This window comes from Manis pentadactyla, chromosome 8, assembly GCF_030020395.1.
Source record: "Manis pentadactyla isolate mManPen7 chromosome 8, mManPen7.hap1, whole genome shotgun sequence".
In the NCBI taxonomy this organism is placed as follows: Eukaryota; Metazoa; Chordata; class Mammalia; order Pholidota; family Manidae; genus Manis; species Manis pentadactyla.
Window position 1 is genome coordinate 7083691 of NC_080026.1, and position 15996 is coordinate 7099686.

At 36.2% G+C, this 15996-nt stretch overlaps 1 protein-coding gene across 2 annotated transcripts in view; it reads right to left on the reverse strand.

The window, feature by feature from the left end:
• The window catches only part of XIRP2 (xin actin binding repeat containing 2), a 59356-nt gene that overhangs the window by 16084 nt on the left and 27276 nt on the right, over positions 1–15996 (reverse strand). For both annotated transcript variants that reach the window (XM_057505456.1, XM_036884180.2), the window contains exons 4-6: positions 1806–1916; positions 1367–1439; positions 330–463 (exon numbers count right to left, since the gene is read on the reverse strand). In XM_057505456.1, coding sequence (XP_057361439.1) covers positions 330–463; positions 1367–1439; positions 1806–1916 — 318 coding nt within the window. The remainder of the gene's footprint in view (positions 1–329; positions 464–1366; positions 1440–1805; positions 1917–15996) is intronic.

Consider the following 15996-nt stretch of genomic DNA (forward strand, 5'->3'; position numbering starts at 1 on the left):
GGTTGTTTTGTTTTCCTTGGAATTTTAAACAGACCAGAGTAAGTATCTGACATTTAAAATTGACTTTGTTACTTTATCTAATGTTGGTTATTAAACTTTAGGGCAGACATATTTTTTACTTCCCTAATTTTATCTAGTGAGAAAAGTTTAGATTTTCTCTACCACTTTTCTCACATAGAGTAATATTCTACTTATAGAACAGAATAGGTACTGGCTCAGGATATTTTTCTGTTGGAAAAAACCTCTGTCAACATTCAATAACTTGAAAATGCTATGTATTTACATCAGTTTTGCATTTAATATGTTTCTGTGTAGAGAAATTGCCTTACCTTATTAATCTGCTTGACTGGGACTGTCTCTTTGTCAGAATAAAGGGTCTTTTCCTGAGCAAACTTTTCAAATTGCTCTTTTAAAACCTTAGCCGAAATCTTCGGAATGTCTTCATCCTCATGTGTATCAATGACTACAGACAGAGAACACCAGGGATATTATGTAACTAAGAAACACAATGTTTGACAAGAAATTATAATGCTAAGGGAAACATCCCATAACATAAGTTAAGTAAAAAGATTCAAGGCACAAATGTATTCATGTGGCACTATTTCATTATGTAAGTTAGTATATGTCAAGAAATAGAAGAAAATGGCAGTGGTTATCTCTGGATGGGAAGTCATAAGTGATGAAACTTGTTTATTTTAATGTATATATTTACTAGATTTTCTACAAGCATGTTTTAGTTATTTATGCTCAGGAAAAATAATAAAAAGACAGCAGAAGAACAGGAAATACCTACTTCTTTAAGCAAAACCAAAATACAGATATAGTCAAGTAATGTTTGGGTCACAGTTGGCTTAAATATTCCCTTTTAGCTCTTCAGGGAAGTCAAACTTCTCGCTCCCCTTTTATAGGCAAGACAACCTATACCCATCTTTTGCAAACTTACACCAACTTGCCTGTAGTCTAATCTCATATCTGTAGATTGAAGAACTGGACTTAAGAGTGCTTATATCTATTATTAAAAGTAATGCAATCAAGATAATATTTCTATAATCAGGGAACTGGATACACACCAAGTTTTATTCTAGGTCTGTGAGGCAAGAAGCAATTCAGAGGTGACTGGTTTATCCCCTTCTAGACTTTTAGGATGAATACATCACAGGGTTGATGGGCAATGAACTATTTTAGAAGCTCATTGCATCTATTACCACAGTCAGAATCTAATTATATATAGAAATCCTACCCTGCCCTCTTTGGGGCCATGAGTCATAGTTACTAACTTTACTCAGTGAGAGGTTTGTGCTCTGGAAGTTCTCCTTTCAAACACAGGAGAAAGATATACTGGGGTCAAATAATACTAGATTGTTACCTGTTTCTTGAATATATTGATGGAACTGAGAAGCTTGGTTTATTTCCTCAGTGTGCTTTTCAAGATGAGAGACCTGTGTTTAAAGATAGTTTTAAATAAATAGTTGTTCTTAAGAAGTCAGATATTTCAGTACTGCACACATATTTTTCATTTCACAGTGATTTTTATCCAAGACTTCAGTGTACCCTGAGAAATGCTAATTAAACATCTATCACTTATTTTAATGTGTGGACTTCTGCTGGAACAGAACATGTATGAATTGGCACCTAAGATGCATTCGTCTTTAGGGTGCTTGCATTATTTGCCAGAGACTGTCAACTCCAAAGTGAGGTAAGACACTGATCTGTGTGGATATTAAATACATAAGGACATTAAAAGCAATTGCTTGCAACAAAATTCTGGGAACTGTTTGGAAAGTATTGTCTTTCTAAGTACTTACCGTTTCTGTTCCAAGAACATCGATTTTGTGTGTTTTGGAAGATTCTTGTTCATTTCCTTCCATTTCCTGGCTGCTTCTTGAAATGTCGACCTGGCTACTATGGATCACCTCCTGAAAATGAATAAATGAATGAATGAATGAATAGACACTGCCTTAGTAAAAGTTGGCAAAGTTTAACTTCTTTTGTTAATGCAGTTTCAGTGATAAAGTCTCTGGAAAAAAAATAGGGTTGCTCAGTATCATAGTTTGCTTAGCTGCTATAACAAATTACTACAAATGTAGTGGCTCACAACTGCACAGACTTAGTATCTTATAGTTCTGTAAGTCACAAGCCCTGAATGGGTCTCACAGCTGAATGAGTGTCAGCAGGTGTCACAAGGCATGCTTTAGGAGCCAGTATTCCACCTGCTGTCCTCAGTAAGTAACAGTATGAGAAAGGTGAACTGCAAAAAGAAAATGCACATCCTTGATAAAAAAGAAAAACATTTTGTTGTTTATTACCCAAATTTTCATGTTATAAAGAGACATGCCAGTCTTCAAGTTGGCCATTTAGTTTGATGACACTGCCAGAGTTCTATTGAAGAATATAACCATTAAACGTAACTAATATAAACAGACTATAATTATGCTAGCATGCATCTTTCACTCTTTACTCTTGATTTTGGTTCAGTTAGCACAGGTGACTCTGGTTAAACTGGAGGCTTAAAGCTCCTGTTTATTCTGGCGATCCAGCCCTGCTGTTCCCACAGAATGTGATACGACACAAGTATATGACTGGTTGACTGATAGATATGATGAGGCAGTTGGCATCCTGCTAAAAATCTTAACATCAAAATACAAGGATGTAGACAGATGACTCCCCAAGAGGGCATGACTTTCAACTTGTTTGAAGTTGTGAGTTCACCTTTCTCTTGAGATCTACATGACTCTAAGTAAATACTATTTTTGAGGTCTGATTTTTAAAAATTTGTCTTAGAGAAAAGTCAGATGAGCAAAGCTGCATTATTATTATAAGCCAAATAGGAGCACTAAAGGGTTTTTTTTAAAATACAGAGTTAGTTTTAAGCTCTCAAACTCTAATCATTTAAACCAAGGATAAGTTTAAAATTAATTTATGAGATCTGACTTGTTATATATTTATTTATTTTTGCTAGTGGACTTGTAGTGTCTGGCTTTTTTCTCCTAAGGGTATTTGGTAGATGGGGTGAAAGAAAGTTCTGATTAAGTAAGTGATAGTCAGACATTGACTGAAAGACAGATGGCAGATCTGATCTTTTTACACCTTTCCAGAAGGGAGAATCAAGAAAAAATGTTGAGACCCTCCAAAAAGTCCTACAGAAAATTGAAGGCAAAATATAAGTTTATACTTGAAAATTTAGATTATATTTAATTAGATGTGCTAATTAACAAGATGGAGGAATCTTTTCACAATATATACATTTATCAATTCATCATGATATATATTTTAAATATAATTTTGTCAGTTATACCTTAATGAAGCTGAAAAAAATGTAGATGATCTCTCATTTAATTGAAGCCCAGTGGAAGTTTTTTCCCAAGAAGAATGGTTTTCTAGTCCGTGTTAATGATTCACATGCATCCAATGACATTTAATAACATGACTGGCACACAGTATGCATTAAGGAAAAGTTTACTTAACGAATGAATGACTGAAATAGCAAATTTCTATTAATCAACTAAGTTCATTCAACCTCCTATTTGCCAGAGAATGTCCTAGAAACTGAGGATAGAACAATGAACAAAACATGTTCTTTACTTTCTCAAGAGGGAGTACAGAAAATAACCTATATTCTTTAACTTCAAAGAATCATAATTTTATAAAAGAAGAAGCTTTGAATAATCAAGTTTTATTTAAGGATATCAATAACATTAGCCTAGAGGGAACAATAAGAATCCTTGAAGACTGCAGATAGAAAAAAAAGCATAACAAGTCTTTACAACTGTGGCAAGTCTTTCCATCTGTAGGGATATATGGAAATATTCTACGACTTTCTTATGACTCACTGAGAAAAATTGGAAGTAATGATAAAAGAGCAAAGGACAGTAGGAGCCTGTCCAGTATTATGACCTGACCAGTTTGAACACTGGGTTCAAATTCCAACATGGCAGTGTAACAATGGAAGGGCCAATTTTTCTAGAAGTGGCAAATACTTTTCAATTGGTCATTGTTCCCATCACTCACTAGTTTCAACACAAAGTTCATGGTTTTAAAAAATCTGCTGGGAACACATAGAAATTTCAGTTGCTGATACTTGCTGCTTATCATCAGGCTGATGGAATAGTGTTAGTGATGTGAATGTGTATGTAGAAGACAAATGCAAAGTACTGAGAGCAGAAAAATACTAAATAAATGTATTTTTGACACAAACTTTAGAAACTATCATTTGCTGGAGCACTTTATACTTAATGTGTATCTACTTCAGTGAAAACAATCTATGCCTGTCACTCTACATATATTGTCTTGTAGAAGATGATACAATATAAACAGGACAAGGGTACATAAATTTAGCTTAGAGTTGTACATTTCTACTCCAGTGCATATGTTCTATTACTAAATAAAACTGTAACTGCTACACTAGTTTGTTATGTTAGTATCAATGTATCAATTTTACTGCCCCCTGGTTACTATAATTTACATAAAGTTTGTCTTAAAATATTCCAATATTTTATTTCCATCACTTACTATGTCTCATATTTTGTAACTAGTTTAGTTTAGATTTTCTTGCCAATTGCTGGTGTCTGTTGAGCGAAGGGTTAGCTAAAAGGATGGATGTCATAATGCTCAGGAAGAAATCAAATGACACAAAGTGTAACCAAGAATTCTGGCCAGACTACCCTACATAAATTCATACAAAATAATTAATGAATTTCATAATTGGTTCCTGAAAATGAAATTCAAGTTTAGATCAGGCTGTGAGAGACAAAAATACAGTTTTGTTCACAGGTGGATTAACCAGGAGGCAGAAACAGGATTAGTACTAACTTCCTCCTCTACTAGGTATTGTAATCTTGGGAAAGTCACTAAATCACACATAAACTGTTCTTTTTTTTTTTTCATTCTTCCATTAAAAGAAAGAAAAACATGACATGCATGCTCTTATTTGGGAATCTCAGGGAGAAATGTGGTACAATTGCAAAGCAATATCGTGATGTTTGCATCACTCATACCAATTTGATGTCAGCTCACATATTAACCAAATTTACTACAAACCTCTATCCCCATACATGCTTCTCCTCAGGAGATGACCTCAGTATAGGGAACAGTTCGCTTCTGCCTACCCAACCTGCCATTGTTATTATCGTTATAGGAAAGACATTGTACATTTCAACCAAAAATACACAAGCTCATCCTAGCATAAAAAGGAAAGAAATTGTGACTCTTAGAAGTATACCCAATAGGAAAAAATGTAATAAAAGACTGGCAGAACATAGTACATGATAACTACCTCACTAGAAGTGGAAAAACCAGTTCATGCTCAATGTCAGTGATTCAGTAATTTCACCCATCACTAATCTCATTTTTAAGAAAACTACAAAGGGTTATGATGTACCAATACTATTTGCATCTTTGTTAATCAGATACAAACAATATCAATAATGTGCTATTTATGTTAGCAAAACTGTCGAAGGAGTCAAGGTTTGGAAGAATAATCAATTATTTATTTTAAGCGATGGGCATAAAGATTTGTGGTTGATGTATTGTGTTTGTCTAGATTTGGATATATTCAAATTCAAATATATATATATATATATATTTGCCATGAGTTTTCTTTATTTTTTCTAAATTTACTTAAAAAATTACAGTATAAAAATTGACATCCCTAGGGTCTTAGCTTCAGATTAAGGCTTTTCCACATTCACTTTTGAAGTCTTCACTCGAAAAATATTTTCTCTTTAAAAGCTTTCCTGACATTTGCATGTATAAAATACCTATCCCTGCCTCTTTTCATATTCTCATATTGTCAGTATACTTCTTTGTTGTCTACTTATATTTAATAGTCATTTGATAATATGACCCTCTCCTTTAGCTGAACTCATGCATCCTCAAATCTCAGTATTTAGCTTTGAGAGTAGACGCCTCCCCAAATATCAAGGAGTGCCTGCATGAGCAAAGAATCACATCTTTTTTCTAGAAATGCAAAATTTTTACGAATTTGTGAAAATCTAGCTTAAACTTTGATATTCTAAATTTATTCCACATAAATCCTATGATTTTATTTTTTGGTATTTCCACTGACAGTCTTTGATAATGAACATTTCTTAATTGGTCAACAGAGTTACTGAAGCTGATGTGTAACAGTAACATGTCAATCACTTTACAAAGTGTTCTCAGGAAAAGGCCCCTTAATGACATTGCAAGTGATCAGAACATCCATGGAAAATCTGGGCGGTGCTGGGGTGCTGCGGAGAGGACCTGGAACCACCGGGGGGAGGAGAAACCTGGACCAAGAGACCGAAAAATACACAAAGGCAACACACCACACACACACACTCACACACTCACAAAAGTAAAGAAGCCTTCAAAACAGGGAAATATATTTTCAAATAGCCTTTTTATAGAAAGGTCTTTCATGGTACTAAGCAAACTAGTTTACATATGTCCTTTCTCTAGTGAGTTGTTGGTGATTGAGCTGATTCTGACAGGTTGTCAAGCATCATGTAGAAACTGCAGTAGAAGGCCTTGGGCAGAATCACTGACATCAAAAAAATAAGCTGAGCTATTTATGGTGACAATGAAAGACACTACTTTAACCTCATTTTTAATTCATATAGGAAAAAAAATGAGTGGAAAGGAGAATCAAAGCAATTTCAATTCCTGATCTTTTTACATAAGTTAATACACTTGTAAGCGAAGCCTCCAGTTTTATATGGTTCAGCAGTAGCCCTGCCCGAAGCTGTGAGCAGGTGCTAGTTGGATTGCTGGATCCTTAGACACTGATGATGCAAAACACCAAAAAAAAAAAAGTCAAGGTAGTGACTTTCTCCTTTGAAATCACTGAATCTCGAAACCTGAATCATCTTATACAGCTTCACCTAAGCATTTAGTTATTTTACCAAAGCTACTGAGCACCAACTATCTCCACAACATTGTGCTAGGCATAGGCAGTATTGTTTTACTAAAAGTTTCTATGATTATTTCTCTACCTACCACCTATCCATTGTCTATCTCTATAACTGTGTAATACCTAAAAATATACACACATCTGATGGAAGTAAAAATGCTCCTGAAATTCCCTTGAGTTAGGACTTGTGATATATATGGATGCATGAATTATGTAGGTTTATTGCATAAATCTCTTGAGAGAAGTATTAGCATTCAATTAACTTAAACTCTTGACTCAAAACAATTATGCTTTGGTCATATTTATAAAGAGAAAAATTTTAAATAAAAGTACTTAATTTAAAAGTAGGAATATTTGACTTCAAAACAGAGGTCTCTGAATAAGCAATGACAGCTTTAACTGCTGGAACTCTTAACTATTCTTTTCCTTCCAGAAAGTATATATAGAGCCATACTCCAGTGTCCAAAAACGCTGAAGATTCATAAAAAAGAACATATAAAAGGTACACTTCCACTGGGTGATGAAACATATTAGTTATATAAGTTAACAGTATTTATTTGACAAACTAAAAAAGCAGGATATATAAAAATATTCAATTTGCAGTAAAGGACATTTCCCAGAAGTTTTATATAGATGTATGTTAAAGACATAGATGTATACAATATTTCGATCTAACATAGATATAAAGCACTTTAAAACCAAAGAGTCACTGGAATATAAACAAACATAAAAGTACAATAACAGAGGCTAAAACATAGATTTTCAAGGAGCAGTGCAATTCCAAGTAAAAAAATTGCAAGAAAAATGAAAATATTAAAGAAAAAGAGGTAACATGTATCTTAAGTTAATTCATGCAAATTAAAATAGAGAAACAGAATTCTCTTCATTACTACCCCTCCCTCATCACTATCTAACTGATTCGTTGGCCCTGCTGATCTGTTTTTAATAATCTCTTGAGTCAATCAATGACCTTTGTACCCTAGAAATTCTGACCCATTTAAGTCTTTGTGTATTCAATCTGCTATTTCAGTAGTCTCCTAATTTATCATCTTCCATCTAAGTATGACCCCCTTTATATCAATCCTACACAGTCAGAAAAATCTTTCTTAAATGCATGTCTACTTATCTTATTCCTCCGTTTATGTTTTTTCAATTTTGCCATCTTCAAGACTGACTTACAGGAAAGTAAAAATTCTTTAACATAACATAATTTTCTCTATTATCTGGCCTTTGCCTACATCTCCAGCTCCATGCCTCAATCATGTCTCACTATATTCTCAAATACATCATGCTATTTTTTTCTGTATCAAACTTTTGCATAAAATGCAATTCTATACTCATGAAAAATTACTTCAAGCCTCAGCTGGAGCCTTCTCTGCCTTCAGATGTCTTCTTGCACCATCTTTCATCCAGGGTGAAGTTTATCACAACCTCCTTGTGTCCCAGAAAACCTTGTTTATATTTTCTATCATAGAATCTACCATACTGCACTGTAATTATTTGTTATATGTCTGTCTCTCTGATAGAGTGAGCTCCTTGAAGGCAAAATAATATCATCCTCATCACTGATTCCTTTGTGCCTGAAATATGATGGGTGCTTAAAGACTATCAGCCAAATAAAAAAAATATAAGGCACAGAATCTGGTGTCAGCCTTCCTGGGTTAGGATCAGGTTTGCTCACTTTCTTTGGGTAAGTTACTTAAACCTTCCATGTGTCCATTTCTTGTCCAAAAAAACAGAAAAAAAGGTGGGGTAGTAACAGGGCCTATCACAGAAGGTTATTATGAGGAGGAAGTAAGTTCATAGACATGAAAACCTGGCTCATAAGTGCTACCTTAGTTTCGCTATCTTCATTAACTAATATTCATTGCACATTTGTGTTAGCTATTTTCCCAGTAACTTAGAATACATGGTAAACAAGCTCCCCCCCGCCAACAAAATGATTGAAAGTAGATTGTCTGTGGTTATGTCTGTGAATTTTACCATGAATTTTTCGTTATAGAACTAGGCCCAGAAACTAAAGAAGAAGTGAGTTCCAATATGTATATATTTTTCTAGCAGAAAAGTAGTGAACCTGGGGGTTTGTTCAAAGAGAGAGAAGCAACAAAGTGCCTGTGCATGTTACGACTCTTCCAGTCACTCTGGTTCCTAGGACCTGGACACATTCTGCAGAGGCTTCGGCCAGGGCGTCATTTTGTGATCACCTATCCAGTTTTTCTATGGTTCAACTTTCATGAACTGGTACCTAGTGAACAATCAGTTCACAGCGATTCAATCTACTGTTATACAATTCTTCCCATGCTTACTCCTTCCTAATAGTTGTTTAACTCTGATCTAGAAAACAAATTAAGAATGTGAGATATGTAAATTATGTATTTTTATATCACCCACAGCTCCCAGTTTCAAGCATCAGAGTCTGATTTAAACAGGAAAGGTAATCTGTTGAAGAGACACCGGGTGGCAGGTGGGGAATGTAAGTCATGGGCTTGCCAGGATTCCAGAGAATAAGACTGGGAGGTTTTGGAGCTGGTCACAGTGTAGAGTAATGCCGCAGAGCTGTCCAGTGAAGGTGCTCAGGCTGCTGGCACTGGACACCACACACATTCATCACCAAAGCCATCAACTAGATGATGGGTGCTGTTTCTAGAAGATGGGTGTTATTTTTTGAAATTGGATGTAGTTAATCTCCTGTAACCAGCCACCTTCAAAATTGATCTTGCATAGTGCCCACTTCTCATGTCACGTCCTCACTTCTCTACACGAGCCTCATGGGGTGGGGAGTCCCCACGCATAGGAGGAAGTCCACATGACAGAAAGTGAAAAATGCCCCATTACCCTTGCTGAGAAAGTATAATCTGTGAACACTGAGGTCTTCTTAAAATGGACACCAACACAAGAGCTCCAACCCATTATGACAGCAGATAACCTAGTAGAAAACACTTTGCGTGTCTTGTAACACACCTATTTGGGTTTATTTCTTAGCAATATATATTCCATGTGGGATCACAAGTGCCTGTAGGAAGACTCTGAGGCTGCACAGTTTGCCTGCTGAGAGGGTCACAGGAGTTTATGGGACACAGACTCCTCTTCCTTTCACTGTTCCTCTGAGTCTTTATGGCCATCAGTCTTGTTCACTGGGAGGAATGACCTTTTAAGTCCTTACATAAAAACCAAACAGAAGAAAGAAGCACAATAAAACAGCTTTGGCTCTAATGCAAGCATTCCAAGATTATCTGTGCAAACACGGCCTCCCAGGGTAATTATTAATTATGACTACAAGAGAACTATTCTGATCACTGGGGTTTTCTTCAATATAAGTAAAAATGGGGGAAAATGAAAGGGTAACTAGCTGCAATTTCCCTGATGAATATATCTACTAGCAACATGGGGAATGGAAAGAGATTGAAGAGGCAGACAGGAATGTTGGATTATGGCTGGAGTTTGTCATCAATTCAAGCAAGAAATCAAGTAAATAAATGGCAGCTCACTTCAGTCTCACTTGGACTCCTCCTCTGTAATCTGCTGGGATGGACGGGGGGGGGGGGAGCAGCAGAGGAGACAGGCAGGAAGAGCTGCCAGGGATTGAGTGTCACATGCATCAGGAAATGTACAAGGCCATTTACACTTGCATAATGTCTCATTTCTTTAAAATTCTACCAATCTTAATTCTGCATGTTAATCACACATGAACATAATCAGTAAAAGGAGTTGAAGGAAAATCCTATGCAACATTTAAAAAATATCAAACATACCATGAATATAGTGTGTTAATAAGAATTCCATCAGCCAGATATTTTGAGCCAATATTTTAACACCTAAAAGCAATAGGTGGTGTATTCAACACATACTTGCGATGCACCTAATGTGTGTTTAAAGTAGGGGCAAAAAAGAAGGGGGGCCATTATCCTCAAGCAACTATATATGCTGAAGAAGCACATGAGTTCTGAAATGCTCAAATAATCCAAAAATTAATAATCACATGCAGTAATTTTTATTGTCTATTAATTCTTTAAAAAAAAAAAATCACTGGGTCTTTCACCATAATATCCTCTTCACTACTATTGTAGATAGCTACACATTTTGCTTTCTTTTTTTGAGGGTCAGTGATTCAGTGAAACATTTTTTCTATCAATATAATATTAACTGGTCATCAAGTACAAACATTCAACAAATATAAAAATAAATGCCAAAAGTTGCAGGGGTTGGGGGTGGTGTCTCAAAATTGAAAAGAGAGTCTTTCAAAAAAGAAAAATAATTATTTGCTTTGAGTAGTTGCTTAAAATAGTTTTCATTTTACACTAAAAATTGTACATTAACAAGTAACAAAAGTTGAGCCACCCAACTCCTATAAATGTATGGAAATAAATCAGATGAAATTAAATTTAAGGATGATCTGCACTGGATTTCCTCCCAGTTAAGCTTATCGATACCAGTACAATGTGAAGGACAGAACACACTCACTTGCTGCAGACTCACTACTGAAGATCAAGTTTATTCTGTAAGGATGGTTCAGGGCAGGTGAGAGTCAAACAGCCTTTCATAAAAAGAAGAGCTAGGTCTTTCAAACTTATTTCAATGACAGTGATCTATGAAATACTAAAAGATAAATATTTGATCACAAATCTCAAAATTATAAGAAGAGAGATTATAGTTACCATAGGTACCAAACTACCAAATACAGCCCATGATCATTATATTTAAGTAATTTAACCTGCATTTTCTGCAAAATATTATATTCTGTCTCATACATTGATTTGCATTTGAATCTTATATAGAAATGTATTTGCATTTGATTCTTATATAGAAAAGCAGTCCTATATGTAAATGTCTAGAATTCTCTCATCTATACTTTACATTATCTTCTAAATTATTGCTTTTCTTTCTTTCTTTTCTGTACCCAGACTTAATGGTATACTTCCTCATTATTATAATTCCCTCTCTAGTAATGAAAGGCCTAGATAAAATAAGGACAGCAAGGAAAAGGAGTTGAGGAAAAAAATGAAAATTCCTTTTCTTTTTTGATCCACCAAAGGAAAAAAACAGCAAAGAAAATATGATTTGGGGGTACTTCATTGATATTTTTAGAATAATGGTAAGAAATATTTATGATAAAAGGCTCAGAAACTGAACCCCAGCCTCAAGTACTGACTTCATCAGACCCCTCAAATCTCCCCCAAATGTTTCTGAACACTGTGCAATGTAATGGATTGTGGTGTTTGATTATTTTAATTTGTACTCTGATAACAAGGAATGAATTTCTAATGCCCCAGTAAAATGATGTGTCTAGGAGGGCCTGGTGTTTACCCGAGGCTCAGGAAGATCGACTGGGGACTTGGTTCCTCCGGTCAGTCCAGCGGCTGCTCTACGATGTGCCCTGTCCTGATGCAGTTCGCAGATGAACTAGCCTCCCCTGCTTCCTAAGAACTTGCTCCTTGCATGCCTGTGCAGATCTCTCAGGACGGAGAGGGATAAAGATCACACACGAGGGAAGGCTGTTGGGAGATGAAGTTGTTCTTCATGTCCTACGATGTTGAGATTTGCTTAAAAGCTGGAAAACATGAAGAAAGTCCCAAATACTACCCTAAACAATATTTCTGTTAACACCTCTTTCTTTTCTCAGGCCTTGTGATTTTCCAGGGTTTTTTTGTTTAGCATGATAATTCACTTGTAGTTATGCAAACAATAAATAAATGAACATCCAAAAGGGGAAACTTGACTCAATCTAGTAATTTTCAAAGACCCACGAGGATGAGTTTATTCTGAGAAATGCCGGGTCTAGAAGCTAAAAGAGCTAATAATATCACCTTGTTTTAAGTACTTATAGAAAAGGCCCATTTTCATAAAAGTAACTGTGGAAAAAACACTTTGCTGGTTTTACTAAGTTCTATAAGCATAATGATTCTGTACTGTTCATAGTTTCTTTTGTTATAATTTGCTCTCCTCAAAAACTAGCAAAATTTAAGAACTTAAAATTCTGAAGCTTTCTAGTCTAACAAGAATAAATTTAATTAGATGACATATTGTCTACATACTTGAGAATTCTGTTAAGTGTACCTATACAAAGAGCACATTTACATTTCTAAATCCGAGACTACAGACTGAAGAAGAGGCTATACAAAAGTATTTCTTTTATTCCAACTTTTCCTAAATGTCCATTCCCTCCTATGAAATATATTAAATTCCATTAGGTCAACATCTGTGTTTTACATCTTTATTAATATCAAATACTTTTGGAGACCCCCTGTTCAAGCTCTGAGAACATGAAACTCTGTGCTGTGATTTGTGCTTGGGGGAAGGGTCCCAGCGACCCTCCTTCAACAGCTCCAGGCCCTGAGATAAGAACAAAACCACTTTTTTCCTAAAGCGATCCCAATTCATTTGCTCTAAAGGAGTGAAGGGTGTATCTCTAAGTGCCCTTACCTTCTGAAATTGAAAATGGGTTCTGTAAGACCAAACAGATTTATAGGAAGAGAACACCCACAATACCTTTAGGAAGGAGAAAAGCTGTGGAAATGGTCCTCTAATAATTGGGGTAAACATTGCTCCTACAAGTTCTATTTTGGAGGGCTAGTAAGAGGAACTACAGAAAGAAAAGCAACCAATTCAGGATTTTTTTAAAGCACCTGAATCTGCCGGCAACTCGGTCTTACTTACAGGTACTGGTACAATACACGGAGGCCCTGACTGGCTGAGCAACAGTGTTAGGGCACCCTCCGTATGCTGGTATTTCTACACCCCTCCAAGTCACCAGGCCGATTAGTTTGTTTCGTTGCTAACAGCAGCGTAAAGGAACTGCAGCTGAATGCATGTGCTGGATGAACTGCACAATTTCCACCACAGACCCTAGGAAACATTTTGTCGACGTCTTAATTGTGTGGGACTGGGATGAGTTTCCTTGGGTAAGGATGCACACGAATGGCCTGTAGTGCTGCCGTGGGAAGGAGTGAAACCCTCTACACATAGCAAAACTCATATACCAGCAGAGTCTGCAGAAAGGAGCTGCAGTTAGAAGTTGCAAAGGGATTGTGACTGTGACTTTACGGTCACGCCTCAGCAGACAGTTAGCAATTACCATCAGCTTCATTTGGGGACAGAAGAGGATGTGAGGCACAGTTCACGGCTCTAAAGTGGTGTGAGTGATGTCAGTAGATCACAGAGACAGTCTTATTATACTTACTGGGCACATCTTGCAACCCAAGGGGAAGACCAAACATTGCTTTAGTTATATAAAGAGCCAAATGTTTACATTATTTAATAAGCATGTTTACATTATTTAATAAAGTTTATCACTTTAAAATTAAGCCCTGTGCCTTTGAGAAAATATTATTTACATAGAAATATCAAAGGTACAAGTCATGTGACATTAGGTGTACAGATTGTATAAGCCTATGAAATTAAAGTTTTTTAATGAAAGCTTGCAATAATTAAGGAGTTAAATGTCAGTTTTAAGTAATTATTTGCATATCAATGAGGCCTAAGTGAATAAATTCATTAATTTTTTTAGTTTAATTTTATTCTGATTGGTTTATTTTAAACATTTGATATATTTTCTCTTTAGTTCATTTATATTATTCTATTTTTAGTTTATTTTAACATTCAAGCATATTTGAACATATATATAGAGAATGTGTATTTAATATAAATACTTACATTGAATATATATTTGCATATATACATTCAAATACATGCTACTTCATTACTGTCTGTCATTAACAAAGCAGTTCCCTGGGTTTGGGGGCTGCGGGCAGTACCTTGGTTGTTTAACATTTATTATATTCACTATGATTTCTCTAAGCTCTTGGTTTCTCTGTTCTCTGCAGTCCCTGTTTTACTCCTTGACTACAGTAGGCATCTCAAGAGAAATGTCAATGTAAACAGAAGGGCCCTGCTGTCAGAGCAAAGAACGAGGTGGGTAGGTGAGAAGCTATGTGGGAAGTGGTCATCTTGGGCATAACCAGTCCTGGCTCAGGTTTGCAATGCCATGTTTATTGCTGCACATTAGAATCATCTGGAGACCTAGAACATTCCCTGATCCTTGACCACATGCCAGGACAATTAAATCAGAATTACCTGGCCTTCCCGGGGAGTTGAGGACTGTTGTTACTTTGCCGAGGGCCTAGACCACCCGGGTGAGCAGAGCTCCCCTTCAGGTGCCTTGTCCCAGCCCAACGGGGAGAGTAAGTTGATCCTACAGACTTGCCAGTCAGACACCAGTTAGGGGCTGACACGTCAGGGGCTTTGAAAAGATGTCCTGCATCTGGGACTGAGCAATGTAGAAACCAGGAGAGAGAGGACTCACTGAAGCCCCCTATCACTGCATTCCTGTGCCCCCCTGGGGTAGAGGCACTAAGTAGGCTTCTTAAGGAGTGTGGGGCACAGTTTAGACAAAGCAATCTCCTCTTTCCCTTCCATACATCAGCCAAAACATACTGAGAAACCACAACACTTGCAGAAATGGAAAAATATTCAACACGCCCTCCAGTCTTCTTCTTTTCCTCATTTATTCAAGCAGTGTAGCCTTTCCTCTCCTGCCCGATTCAATTCACACACTAATTATATTATTTTCCTCTTAGTACATCTTGTCAAAATACTGTGAATAAAGCTGTCTTCAAAAGTAAATGTTATGTTATTCATTTGCTCCCACCTAAAAAACAAACTTTTATGCATAATGGCGTCCCAGGGCTGCCATGTACCTGTGTGAACTATGTCTTATACACATTCCTCTCTTCGGCTTTCCTGGAGTCCCCTTATCTTGTCATTTCCTAGAGCTGAGGTTAAGTGCTTTTTCCTCCAAAGATGACCTGTTATTAACAATTTTTAAAATATGCACTAAATACTGACTATTGCAGAGCAACATATGCCCAAAGCATACATAAGGATGTTAATTTTCTATTAATCTTTAACTACCTAATGAGTTCCTGGGAAATGATTCTGTCCTCTGGGGCCAAAGAACTGAAAAGAAAGCTACAGTGTGAGGCAGAGAACTTTAACATATACATAAAATGTTTATGACCTGCTTTCTCCTTTGAGAGTAATTGCCACTTGGTTATGCTCTCTGGGCTTTCGTGGTGATACTATTGCTGATGATACTGGTGTTTATCCAACAG